Source organism: Panthera onca, chromosome A1, assembly GCF_046562875.1.
Source record: "Panthera onca isolate mPanOnc1 chromosome A1, mPanOnc1 haplotype 2, whole genome shotgun sequence".
NCBI lineage: Eukaryota > Metazoa > Chordata > Mammalia > Carnivora > Felidae > Panthera > Panthera onca.
In genome coordinates, this window is record NC_138339.1 from 122,138,098 (window position 1) to 122,151,505 (window position 13,408).

General features: G+C 38.5%; 2 protein-coding genes across 3 annotated transcripts in view; one reads left to right on the top strand and one right to left on the bottom strand.

Moving 5' to 3' along the window:
• Positions 1-6,661, bottom strand: part of LOC132675880 (protocadherin gamma-C4) — a 176,218-nt gene extending 169,557 nt beyond the window's left edge. The window contains exons 1-2 of one of the 2 annotated variants that reach the window (XM_078450230.2): positions 6,526-6,661; positions 2,736-2,821 (exon numbers count right to left, since the gene is read on the bottom strand). In XM_078450230.2, coding sequence (XP_078306356.1) covers positions 2,736-2,821; positions 6,526-6,538 — 99 coding nt within the window. In that variant the 5' untranslated portion in view covers positions 6,539-6,661. Of the gene's footprint in view, positions 1-2,735; positions 2,822-6,525 lie in introns of those variants that run through there. The other variant, XM_078450217.2, reaches the window with a different exon arrangement.
• A 200-nt stretch (positions 6,662-6,861) lies between these two features.
• TAF7 (TATA-box binding protein associated factor 7) lies at positions 6,862-9,196 on the top strand. The gene has a single exon (XM_060635917.3). It carries the CDS (start codon positions 7,612-7,614, stop codon positions 8,659-8,661), a length of 1,050 nt encoding a protein of 349 aa, XP_060491900.1. The 5' UTR covers positions 6,862-7,611; the 3' UTR covers positions 8,662-9,196.
• Positions 9,197-13,408: the final 4,212 nt, after the last annotated feature.

Sequence of the window (13,408 nt, forward strand, 5' to 3'; positions counted from 1 at the left end):
CTCTAGCTACGGACTGGCAGACAGCGGCACCCAGAGGCCTGGTACGATATCTACCTCGTGTTATTTCTCAAAGTCAGGAGACTGTACTTGCTTTATTTCCAGGACTTATTTTAGGCAGAGGCTGCGAGTCATTATTTCTTTTTGACAAAGTATAAGAAATTAGCCTTTCTGAAAAATTTAAACCAAATGCTTTAATTTATTAAAATTCAAATCGACTTAAAAGAATTCCTACACAATTTTCCCTCTTGACATTTCCTTTTGAAGATGATATACCACTGAAGCTTCTTTTCCTTAAAAAATTTTTGCTCAAGAAATTAGCCATTATAAAAATAATTTTTCATCACAAAAGTCATTCTCACTGTAAATTCTACAATATAACAAGTTTTTTTATTATACAAAAGTAGAAAATACTGATAAAAATTTTAAATCACCAGTAATTATGTGATTATTATATTTGATGACTGTCCACACTTTGTAAATACATATATACTTTTTTCTTTTTTATTGTGGTAATATACACATAAAATTTAACATCTTAACCATTTTTAAGTACACAGTTCAGTGGTATTAAATACATTCATAATCTTATACAACCATTACTACCATCTATCTCCAGAACACTTTTCAACTTTTAAAACTGAAACCCATACCCATTACCTATTAACTCTTCATTCTCCCCTCTCTCCAGCCCCTGGAAAACATCATCTATTTTCTATGATTTTGGCTACTCTAAATAACTCATATAAGTGGAATCAACTAGTATTTATCTATTTATGACTGGCTTATTTTACACCGAATAATATCCTCAAAGTTCATCTGTGTTGTAGCATATGTAAAAATTTCCTTCCTCTTTTTTTAAAGTTTATTTATTTATTTTGAGAGAGAGAGAAAGAGGGAGGAAGAGAAGGAAGGGTTGAGAGAGAGACAGAAGGATAATCACAAGTGGGCTCTCTGCTGTAAGCAATCTCACGAACCACGAGATCATGACCTGAGCTAAAATCAAGAGTCAGACCCTTAATTGACTGAGCCACCCAAGCACCCCCAAATTTGCTTCCTTTTTAAGGCTGAATAACATTACATTGTATGTACAGACCACATTTTACTTATTCATTCATCTGTTGATGGCAACTTGGGTTGCTCCTAAGTTTTAGCTACTATTAATTATGTTGCTATAAACATGGGTGTACAAATGTCCCTTTTTAAATGTTGTATTTATTTTTGAGAGAGAGAACATGAACAGAGGAGGGGCGGGGGGAGGGGGACAGAGGATCCAAAGCAGGCTCTTGGCTGACAGCAGCAAGCCTGATGTGGGGCTCGAACTCATGAACCATGAGATCATGACCTGAGCCGAGGTCAGATGCTCAACCAACTGAGCCATGCAGGCACCCCTACAAATGTCTCTTTGAGACCCTGCTCTCAATTCTTTTGGGTACATGCCCAGAAGTGGAAGTGCTGGATCATAAGGTAATTCTACTTTTAATTTTTTTAAATGTTTATTTATTTTGAGAGAGAGAGAGTGAATGTATGAGGAGAGGAGGAGCAGAGACAGACAGAGACAGAGAATCTCAAGCAGGCTCCACATTGCTAGTACAGAGCCCAATGAGGGGCTTGAACTCACAAACCGTGAGATCGTGACCTGAGCCAAAATCAAGAGTCAGATGCTTAACTGACTGAGCCATGCAGGTGCCCCTATTTTTAATTTTTTGAGGAAATGCCACACTGTTTTCCACAGTGGCTATACCATTTTAGATTCCTACCAGCAATGCACAAAGGTTTCAAATATTTCACATCCCTACTAACATTTGTTATTTTGTTTTTCTGATCGTAGCCATCCTAATGGGTGTAAGGTGGTATCTCATTGTCTTGATTTGCATTCCCCTAACAATCAGTGATGTTGGGCATCTTTTCATGTGCTTATTGTCCACTTGAATCTTTGTTGGAATTAAATATATATTATTATAACCCCTCAAATAATCAGCTCTTTCATGGATATTACTGGTGGCCTCTATAAACCGGTATTTGTGTTCCCTCAAAATTCATATGTTGAAACCTAATCCCAAGTATAATGGTATTTGGAGGTAGGGCTTTGGAGAGGTGATTAGGTCATGAGGGTGAAGTCCTCACCAGACATCAATCAAATCTGCTGGCACTTTTATCTCAGATTTCTCAGCCCCCAGAACTTATAAATAAATTTCTGTTGTTTACAAGCCACTCAGTTTATGGTATTTTGTTAAAGTAGTACATATGGACTAAGTTGTCTATGCCCTTTGCTCTCTTCTAACATTTCCTTTTTTAGTTTAGAGGCCCACCCTCTGAAACAGGAAGCTAAACCTATTCATAGATACTGATAGATCTAAACCAATAATGGTAAACCTCATTCCCCTTGTCAGTGTTAGTTAGGAATACAGACTTAATAAGCTTACTCAACCATGGTACTATTTTGAGCCATGGAACTATTGTGGGGAAGAGGGCTGGTCTGCATATGGTAGGATATTTAGCAGCATCCCTGGCCTCTACACAATAGATGCCAGTAGACCCCACCCCCACAGTTATGACAATCAAAAATGTTTCCAGACATTACCAAATGTCACCTCCTCCCCATCATACTGAAAATCACAGGCTCAGGGTATTCCCCAGGTGACTATTATTGAGCCAGGGATAGGTAAATGGTCTAAACTGGTCCAATCACATTGAAAGACAAACTTTGGTTGGAGGAAGCCACTCTCTGAACTTACCGTGGACAAGGAAGGAAGCTCCCTGGTTACTGCTGGCAGAATTCTTATGACCAGAGACTTAAGAAGTTTACAAGATAAGGACAAAGCTGAAAGAATAACAGAAAAAATATAAATAATCATTCTCCAAAATTAGGAAGAGAAAAACAATTTGTGCCAGGTCATGATTCTATCATGCCTAGAGGGAGCCATACTTTCAAGAATGGCACTGGCACTGTCCAAAACAGTAACCATCAGCTACATGTGGCCATTGAGCATCTGAAATATGGCCAGTCCAAATTGAGATGTGCCGTCAGTGTAAAATACGTACCAGGTTTTGAAGATTTAGTACAAAGTAAGAATGTAAAATATATCATTAATAACTATTACATTGATTATGATCATTTGAATTAAGTTAAATCAAATTATTGAAATTAATTTCACATATTTCTTTTTGCCACTTTACTCTGGTCACTAGATAATTTAATATCACATAAGTGGCTTTCATCTGTGGCTCACATTATATTTCTATTGGACAGAGCTGCTCTAGAACACCTGGTTTTTAAGATAACAGATTTTCTAATTATTTAAGGGGAAAAAAGTTAGAGAGGAAGGGAGCCAAACCATAAGAGACTCTTAAAAACTGAGAATAAACTGAGGGTTGATGGGGTGTGAGAGGGAGGAGAAAGTGGGTGATGGGTATTGAGGAGGGCACCTGTTGGGATGAGCACTGGGTGTTGTATGGAAACCAATCTGACAATAAATTTCATATTAAAAAAATAATAAATCAGTGTAAATTAGGTTGGCCTTTTTTTTCTATAGAAAACGTCCTACTTGATACAGGAGACTGCTACATTTTAGTTAAACTTTTTTTTTAAGATTTCATTTTTTTAAGTTTTATTTAAGTAATCTCTACATCCAATGTGGTGCTCAAACTCACAACCCTGAGATCAAGAGTTGGATGCTCCTCTGAATGAACCAGCCAGGAGTCCCTTTAGGATTTTATTTTTATTTATTTTAATTTTTTATTTTTTTTTCAACGTTTTTTTTTTTTTTTTTTTTTGGGACAGAGAGAGACAGAGCATGAATGGGGGAGGGGCAGAGAGAGAGGGAGACACAGAATCGGAAACAGGCTCCAGGCTCCGAGCCATCAGCCCAGAGCCTGACGCGGGGCTCGAACTCACGGGCCGCGAGATCGTGACCTGGCTGAAGTCGGACGCTTAACCGACTGCGCCACCCAGGCGCCCCTTAATTTTTTATTTTTTAAAAAATGTTTTATTTATTTTTGAGACAGAGAGACACAGAGAATGAGCAGGGGAGGGGCAGAGAGAGAGTGAGACACAGAATCTGAAGCAGGCTCCAGGCTCCAAGCTGTCAGCACAGAGCCCAATGCGGGGCTTGAACTCACAAACCGCGAGATCTTGACCTGAGCCGAAGTCGGACGCTTAACCGACTGAGCCGCCCAGACGCCCCTAGGATTTTATTTTTAAGTAATTTTCCCACTCAAAGTGGGGCTCAAACTCACAACCCCAAGATCAAGGGTCGCATGCTCTACCGACTTAACCAGCCAGGCATCCCTATAAACTTGTTTTTTACTGTTTATAAAATGATACACCAGTATAGAAGTATACTTTCCTGAGGTGTCTGAAATTTCCTTACGCTGTAATTTGTGATCTCCAAAATATAAGCAGGGCTTATTTTATCACTCATAATTTTTTAACCTCCACAGTATAAGCAACTTAAAAGTTTATTAAAAGTTTACTAAAGGGAATTTTCAGGGGTGCCTGGGTAGCTTAGTCAGTTAAGTGTCTGACTTCAGCTCAGGTCATGATCTAATGGTTCATGAGTTGGAGCCCTGTGTCAGGCTCTGTGCTGAAAGCTCAGAGCCTGGAGCTTGCTTGGGATTCTGTGTCTCCCTCTCTCTCTGACCTCCCCCACTCATGCTTTGTCTCTCTCTGTCTCTCAAAAATAAATAAAAAACATTTAGAAATTTTTAAAGGGAATTTTCAAGCATACAGCATTAGCCTGATTGTGATACTACTTTTATTAAAGGAAGGAGGCATTTAACTGGGGAATTTATTGCTCTTCCCAAATCTTTGGTTTCCTAGTATCACAGATATTCCATGGAACAACCACAGAAGTATAATTCGTTCATCAATTTAGAGTGTTCCTGTATGTCTAATGGACTTGATTTTTTTTTAAACCTATATTTATCAATAGACATTAGGGTAATGTGTGATGAGGTAGAGCCCTTGGTTTTAGGATCAATGTAATTTTCCCCCCAAAAAACAGCATTTATAAAATGTGTTAAACTCAAAAGCAGAAAATATGTTCCAGGACTGAAGGAGGTAGATACCTGAGGGGAAACTTCAGTCAATCCTTTTAATTTTCTTCAACAACATTCCATATAAAGATTTACTAACTAAAATAGATAATAATTTTGGAAAATCAGAATTACATAGAATTTATCTTAAGTTACTTTCTGTGACAAAGGTATTTGAGCATCATAAAACTCAGGCAATTAAAATGCAAAGTAATATTTGGATTATTTACATGTATAGACATGTCCTTACATATTATATGGTTAAATAAAGTACCATGCAGAGGCTAGCAAAATAAACTCATAGCTACAAATGAAGTAAAACCAAGTATAATTAAGGGATAATCACATTGAAAAAAAGTTCACCATCGAAAAAAGGAAACAGATGATCCTGAAATTATAGTTATATCAGTGAACATTCTTCAACACATCATAGAACCAACAGAACTAATGTAGTTATCTGAAAGAACCTAATTTCTACTTCAAATTTAACAAAAAGTCCAAATTGGTGCCAGGCCGTTTTAATTTCCTCTCATGATTAGGTATCAGAGTCTACCTAAACCAAAGAAGACACATTCACACACACTTTTAGCAAAACTCTCCACTCATAATTGGCACTGTCCTTGACTAGAGAGAAATGTATGTAACATGGCTCTATCTCATTTTAAGGTGACATAGAATATATTTTCCCTCACAAATTATTATGGGAATTAGACTATATTTATGCTATTTCTAGATGGGTCAGTTGTTTCATTCAATTAGCAAATTTTTGGGGGTGTCTCCCATGTTTTCGTACTAGGCACTGGGACACGATGACTATGGGAGACTGAAAACTCTGGATTATCACAGAGCTTCCAATCTGGGGTGAAAGAGACAATAAGTGCCTAAACAAATAAAGCGAATTTTGAGAGTGTTAATCACATTTTAAGTGAGTTTTTAAATTTAGATATAGCTGTTCATATTTTAGAGGACAGAGATTAAATTTAATGACCTTGATACTTTACCTGATCCTATTAAAAAATAAATGGAAATGAATAGGAGCAAGTGGAAACTCTTAGATATTTAGGCCTAAATATTACAAAAAAAGCAAATGAATACCTCACTACGCAAAGAAGAGACTAGTAGAAAAGCTTCAAAATAGTGGACGTGGAATGAAAAAAATCCTAATTAAATTTCAATTTTATTCTTCTATAGTTAGACCACTTGTCAGACAACTGTGTCCTAAACGATTATGTGCCCCCATACACTTATTTCTGTTTACGTTTATATCTACATCAAACATATTAGAAAGAGTAATCACCCATGTTCCCTTGGAGTCCTTCAAAACACAGTCCCTAAATCGTGAGTCCCCTTCGGGCATTTTCATAATCAACAAAATATATACTTAGAATTATATAGTGGTCAGCTTCTCCTTCTCACTCCACTGATTTGGGTACTTTACAATCCTCTGTATGGTTAATTATAATTTCTTGTATCTGCTTCAGATTGGTATACCGTGTGGAAGCATCCGAGAGGTTCCAGACAGATGCAAAGACGCTTTCCGCACGGACGCCCTATCTCCGGTAATCACTCAGCAGTCTAGGAGCTATCCGGCCCCACGGCGACCGGTAAAAGTTCTGGCTTAGCGGAGCGGGAAAGGGGGACATAAGGGTCTAACGTCTTTCTAGCAAGCTTTGCCTCTAAATATTTTCAAAGCAATAGCTCTCTATGAAATATTATCGCGTTCATCGCGTTAAGTCAAATTCTCACGAGAGGACAAGTCGCCGGATGGCGTAATTGCACTACTACGCCTGCGCAAGCTAGGGCAACCCGCACTTCCGCTTGAGTCGTGCTGTCACTCACAGCCGCTTCTCCCGCCCGGCGGGATGACGTAGTGCTTTCTTTTTCGCTCGGTCTGCCACCCCGGACCGAGACCTGCTGAGCTGCGCAGCTATCGCTTCAGGCTCTGCGAGTTGCGGCTCTCGGCGAGATTTCGCGCTGCCTGCCCTCCGCCATTCCGTTGCTAATCGGTAGCGGATCACTTTCCTAAGAGCCGGAAAAAACAGAGGATTAAAGAGACTGAATAAGACTCTCGGCGCCCGGCCGTCTTGCTCTGAGTGGCTTCCTCTTCCGTTAGCTCCTGTCCGGAGAAGCTAGGTTTATAATCGTCACTGGATTGTAAGTACCCAAGGCGAAGAGAGCTCACCGCGCCCCGGTTTTTGAATATCTTTGTTCCGTGAGAGTGTGGATTGGGAGTGTCTGCTGGGCCTTACTTACTGTGTCGAAAATCATTCCGCAGAAGCCGCCATTTGCTTTCCTGCTAGCTAGCTCCCTCTGCATTGTCCGGCAGCGGCATCTGGAGGCTGAAACTTGCATTGCAGCTAATAGATTAAAACGCACCTAACTGGTTTTTAGTCACGACAAATTCATATAGACTTGGGCCTTGATTCAACATTAAGACAAAATAGACGCTTAGCTCCTGTTCTGCTTAAAACTCTTTGTACTTAAGATTTCAGCTCATAACAAACTGGTCGTTCTAACTGTTGGAACTTTTTAGTGCAACAAGTGATTGTCAGAAAAGTGAATCTCAAAGAAGTAAAGATGAGTAAGAGCAAAGATGATGCTCCTCACGAACTAGAGAGCCAGTTTATATTACGGCTACCTCCAGAATATGCCTCTACTGTGAGGCGGGCAGTACAGTCTGGTCATGTCAACCTGAAGGACAGACTGACAATTGAGTTACACCCTGATGGACGTCATGGAATCGTCAGAGTGGACCGGGTCCCATTGGCCTCAAAATTGGTAGATCTTCCGTGTGTTATGGAAAGTCTGAAAACCATTGATAAGAAAACTTTTTACAAGACAGCTGATATATGTCAGATGCTTGTCTCCACAGTGGATGGTGATCTCTATCCTCCTGTGGAAGAGCCAGTTGCTGCTACTGATCCCAAAGCAAGCAAGAAAAAGGATAAGGACAAAGAGAAAAAGTTTATATGGAACCATGGAATTACTCTGCCTCTTAAAAATGTCAGAAAGAGAAGGTTCCGGAAGACAGCAAAGAAGAAGTATATTGAATCTCCAGATGTGGAGAAAGAAGTGAAGCGGTTGCTGAGTACAGATGCTGAAGCTGTGAGTACTCGTTGGGAAATAATTGCTGAAGATGAAACAAAAGAAACAGAAAATCAGGGCCTTGATATTTCTTCTCCAGGAATGTCTGGTCACAGGCAGGGCCATGACTCATTAGAACACGATGAGCTTCGGGAGATATTCAATGACCTCAGCAGCAGCAGTGAAGATGAAGATGAGACCCAGCATCAAGATGAAGAAGATATAAACATCATTGACACTGAGGAAGATTTGGAAAGACAGCTACAGGACAAGTTGAATGAATCAGATGAACAGCACCAAGAAAATGAGGGAACCAATCAGCTGGTCATGGGAATTCAGAAACAGATTGATAATATGAAAGGCAAACTCCAAGAGACCCAGGATAGGGCAAAACGACAGGAGGATCTCATTATGAAAGTCGAAAACCTGGCTCTCAAGAACAGATTTCAGGCTGTGCTGGATGAACTCAAACAAAAGGAAGACCGAGAAAAGGAGCAGCTCAGCTCTTTGCAAGAAGAGCTAGAATCACTCCTAGAGAAGTGAGAAGAGTTCTAATACTTAATTTCATTCCTTAGATGGCTCACCATTGAAAGAATAATCTTGGCTTCATCACCTGGACTAGATGTAACTTTATAGTAGTTCCCATTTCCCCCACTGTCTGTTGCTGAATTTGTCTTACAGACAAATATAAATGTGAATTGCTATCTTGTTTGTCATAACCACTTTGTTAGGTGTTTATTCTTTAGGAAGTAGGAATGTGTACACAGATAAATGATTGTAGGAAAATTGTAGGATTAGTGGAATGAACAGTTCAACCTTAGTAATCACACCTTGACTGCAGGACTTTGCTGCTGTTTCTCATTTGCCAGAAGTGGCTGTTGCTTCTCTCTGATGCCATCTGAGAGCAGTAAGATCTAGAGTCTAGTCTGCAGGCAGTGAAACTAGTTTGCATATATTTTCCCATGCAGTGGTAGCTATTTTCCCAGCTGCTGAAAGCATTTGTCCCCATGTAGAGTTGCAAATCATTTCATAAAGTTGTTTTAACAGTAAATAAAAGTAACTAATTTTCACCTCATAATGTGTCTTGCTCTTTTAGGGGTAGTGGAAATCAGATCCTCTTTTGAGGTGGTTTCTTGGTGGGGTTTAATGACTGATTTGATTCTGGTTTGTAGGGAAAAGAAACAGTTATGTGTTGGGTTTTAAGAAATCACAGCAGGGTCTGGGGCGCCTGGGTGGCTCAGTTGGTTAAGCGTCCAACTTCGGCTCAGGTCACGATCTCGTGGTCCATGAGTTCGAGCCCCGCGTCGGGCTCTGGGCTGACCGCTCAGAGCCTGGAGCCTGTTTCGGATTCTGTGTCTCCCTCTCTCTCTGACCCTCCCCCGTTCATGATCTGGCTCTCTCTGTCTCAAAAATAAATGTTAAAAAAAAAAAAGAAAAGAAATCACAGCAGGGTCAAAGAAATTGGGAAATGCCATCTTTGCCTTATGTTAAGTTTCCAACCCACCTGTTTCATTTGGAGGTTACAAACACAAGGTATAGAACCTTTCCTAAACTAGCCTAACTTTTGTTAGCATACAACTTACTATTTTTATCTTTAACAGTTACTATAGTTTTATTTATAAAACTTAGTATTTTTATCTTTTTTTTTTTTAAGCACTACACTCGGTTAAAATAGTAGAAACAAAGCAAAGGCTATCATATCGAGTACTTTTCACTGAATCAACATTGGTTTGAATTGATTGCATTTGTAAATATTTTCAACTTTAATCCTGCAGTCATTTAATAGTATTCTCAGAACAGAGGTGATGTGTCCATGTTAGTTAATCAAAATTGTTCATAAAGGAAGTCATCACTATAGTATTTCAAAATTTCTTAAACATAATTTTCATATTCTTAAATTTTACATGTTCTTAAGATTCTAATCTAATGCCTTACATTTAAGCTATTTCTGAAAACTGACAAAATTTGCAAAATGCACTATTGCATGCAATTCATTTCTGACAGGTTGGGATTAAAGGTTCGTTTGAAAATTGGCCTCATGAAGCAAACATTTAAAGCCCATTTTAATTTTGTATTTGACAGGAAACATCCGTAGTGAAATGTTAAAACTGTGCAGACTTCTCAAGTCTAAAATCCTACATGCTGATGGTGGAAATCTCACAATACTAATTTTCTCTTTCACGTTATCTGATTGTTTTCTACCAAAATGTCCTAATTTTTAAGATTTTAGTACAGAATACAGAGGTTTAAGGCTTCTCCCAAGTATCAGACTTTGGATTATTTCTTGATGTTTGCAAATAAGAAGAAGCAGGTTTTCTTAATACATTAGGATGGTAGGTAGAGGGGTATCTGGGTGGCTCAGTCGGTTAAGCATCCAACTTTGGCTCGGGTCATGATCTCCCAGTTTGTGAGTTCGAGCCCCGCATTGGGCTCTGTGCTGATGACTCAGAGCCTGGAGCCTGCTTCAGATTCTGTGTTTCCCTCTCTCTCTTCCTCCCCCAGTCACACTGTCTGTCTCTCTCAAAAATAAACATTTAAAAAAATTTTTTTAAAAAGAAAAAGGATGGTAGGTAGATAATAAATGCTGTTTTATTTTTTATTTATTTTATTTTTTTTTTTATTTATTTTTGGGACAGAGAGAGACAGAGCATGAATGGGGGAGGGGCAGAGAGAGAGGGAGACACAGAATCGGAAACAGGCTCCAGGCTCCGAGCCATCAGCCCAGAGCCTGACGCGGGGCTCGAACTCACGGACCGCGAGATCGTGACCTGGCTGAAGTCGGACGCTTAACCGACTGCGCCACCCAGGCGCCCCAAGAGCTTCAGATTTAGTATATTCAGCTGTATACCAGAAATACTTGTATCTCTCAGGCAACTCAACTCCAAATGTCCCCAAATGGAACTCCTTTCCTCCTTTTCCTTGAAAACTTGCTCTTTCATGTTTTATGACTAAGTGAAAATAAAGAGCACAATCACCCAACCCAGTTACTGAAGCTAGAAGCTTAAGCCATAACTTTTGACTACTCACCCTCTGACTACTGAGTCTACTTATAAAAAAGCTCTTCAATCACTACTTCATCTCTACCGGCAGTGTTCTAGTTCAAGTCATTTTCATCTCTTGCCAAACAAATGGCACTGGCTTCCTAATTGGTTGTGTGTTTATAAACTTTTTTTCTCACCAATTTAGGTTTTTGAGTTGGCCACCAAAGTGATCTTCCTAAGCTATATTTGATCATATCATTCCCATGCTTAAAACTCTTCAAAGGTATACCACTGCTTTCAGGACTAATTTTATATTTTTTTAAAAAACACAAGATTATGAGTATTCCAATTACCTTTTCAGCCTCGTGTCACCACATCTTCCCACTTATTTTTAGCCCATATCTAGAAGACTCTTTATTTGGCCAAATCCCACATATCTCCATTCTCAACCTTAACGTCACCAACTCCAACAAGTCCTTCTTTATCTCCATCTAGAGCAGCTCTACTATGGCTTTGCTTCTACTCTTTACCTTTTATTCAACAAATACTTATTGTTCTATACCATACCAAATACTGGATATGATGTACTCAACTACACATTTAGTGTCTGTTATAATCTCATGCACTCTCCAGTAGTCTGCTGGGATAAATACTCAGTTATGCATTTACCATTCTAAAGTGTAAACTACCTATGGCTCATCCCCCACTAGGCTGTAAACTCACTGACAGTAGGCACTTGGGCTTGTTAGTCACTGTAAACTTACTAAAGGATAGTAAAGAGATCAAAATCTCAAGATCAAGAGATGCAGTGCCTGGGTTTATATGCTAGCTCAGTGACCTACTAGTTGTGTGCTGTTGGGCAAATAATCTGTTTTTTTCAGTGTTCTCATCATTAAAATGAAGGTGATAATATTATGTACCTCATAGAGCTGTTGAGTTGTTGGTTGTTGGCTATTGAGTTGATACATATAAAGGACTTAGAACAACGCCTGGAATATAGTAAAATTAACAATAAAAGCAAACTATTATTGCCTATGTACTAATGTCTGAACATAACAGGGATTAAATAATTTTGAATTAAAAATGATAAAAGTGATAGACAAGTATAAAGAAACAGCTATTTTAAGTGGCTGATTTCAAATTAAAGAATCTACAGAGACACCTGGGTGGCTCAGTCGGTTAAGTGCCCAACTCTTGATTTAGGCTCAGGTCATGATCTCACAGTTGGTGAGATGGAGTACCGTGCTGAGCTCTGTGCTGACAGTCCAGAGCCTGCTTGGGATTCTCTCTCTCCCTCTTTCTTTCCCTCCCCCACTCATGGTCTCTCTCTCTCTCTCTCTCTCTCTCTCTCTCTCTCTCTTTCTCTCTCTCTCTCAAAATAAATAAACATTAACCTCCCCCTCCAAAAAAACACAAACAAAAAAAAGGAAACTAATTACAACAGAAACAAAGTTTGCTTCAAATAATCTGCAGCATAAACAAAGGGACTCTGCTAACTACTATAACTTGGGTTTTTACTTGATTTATTTATAGCTTGGCTTTCTATTCATATTGAGAACTCTATAATGAGTTACAGAGTTATAAGTTATAGAGTTAAGAGTTACCCTCTTATGTAAAAAGAAAAGCTTAACTGAAAAAGAGTGGGATTCATTTCTCTTAAAGTAAGTACTGAGTTACCAAAAGGACTCACTATTCTCACAGTTCCTTTGGCTAATGAGTACAGTTTTCTTTTTTTTTGTTGTTTGGTTTTTTTTCAATATATGAAGTTTATTGTCAAATTGGTTTCCAATGAGTACAGTTTTCAATATTAAATAATACAGAGATTTTTACAAAAAATATAAGATAAAGTCCCTTTCAACCAACTTTCTAGAGTAAACTGTTAACATTTTGAGCTGTATCATTCCAGGTCTTTATTTAGTGTACAACTAAATGTATATTTAGTTTGGTAAAGGAAAAAAAGTATGATTTTGTTACAGATACCACTATAAAATTTATGACTCAAAAATATATAAATATCCTTCCTTATCAGCACATATAGATTTACTGCTTCAGTTCATGATAAAGATTTTTTAAAAAACATTTTATCCACTCCCCTATTGCTGGCCACTTAGGTTGTTCCACAACAATTTTTTTATTATACCAAATGCTGCAATAAACATTCATGTCAGTATGGCTTCCAATTTTCATTATATCTACAGACTAGGTAAAAGGGATCTTTATATTCAGTTTTTAGTTACATAAATCCTGACATTTTCAATTTGGAGATGAAATTTTTATTTAAGATGAAAATTTGGACAAATTGTGACAAT

What these genes read in the sequence shown, in the direction of transcription:
- TAF7 (XM_060635917.3), top strand. Translation starts at nt 7,612, where the DNA reads ATGAGTAAGAGCAAAGATGATGCTCCTCACGAACTAGAGAGCCAGTTT.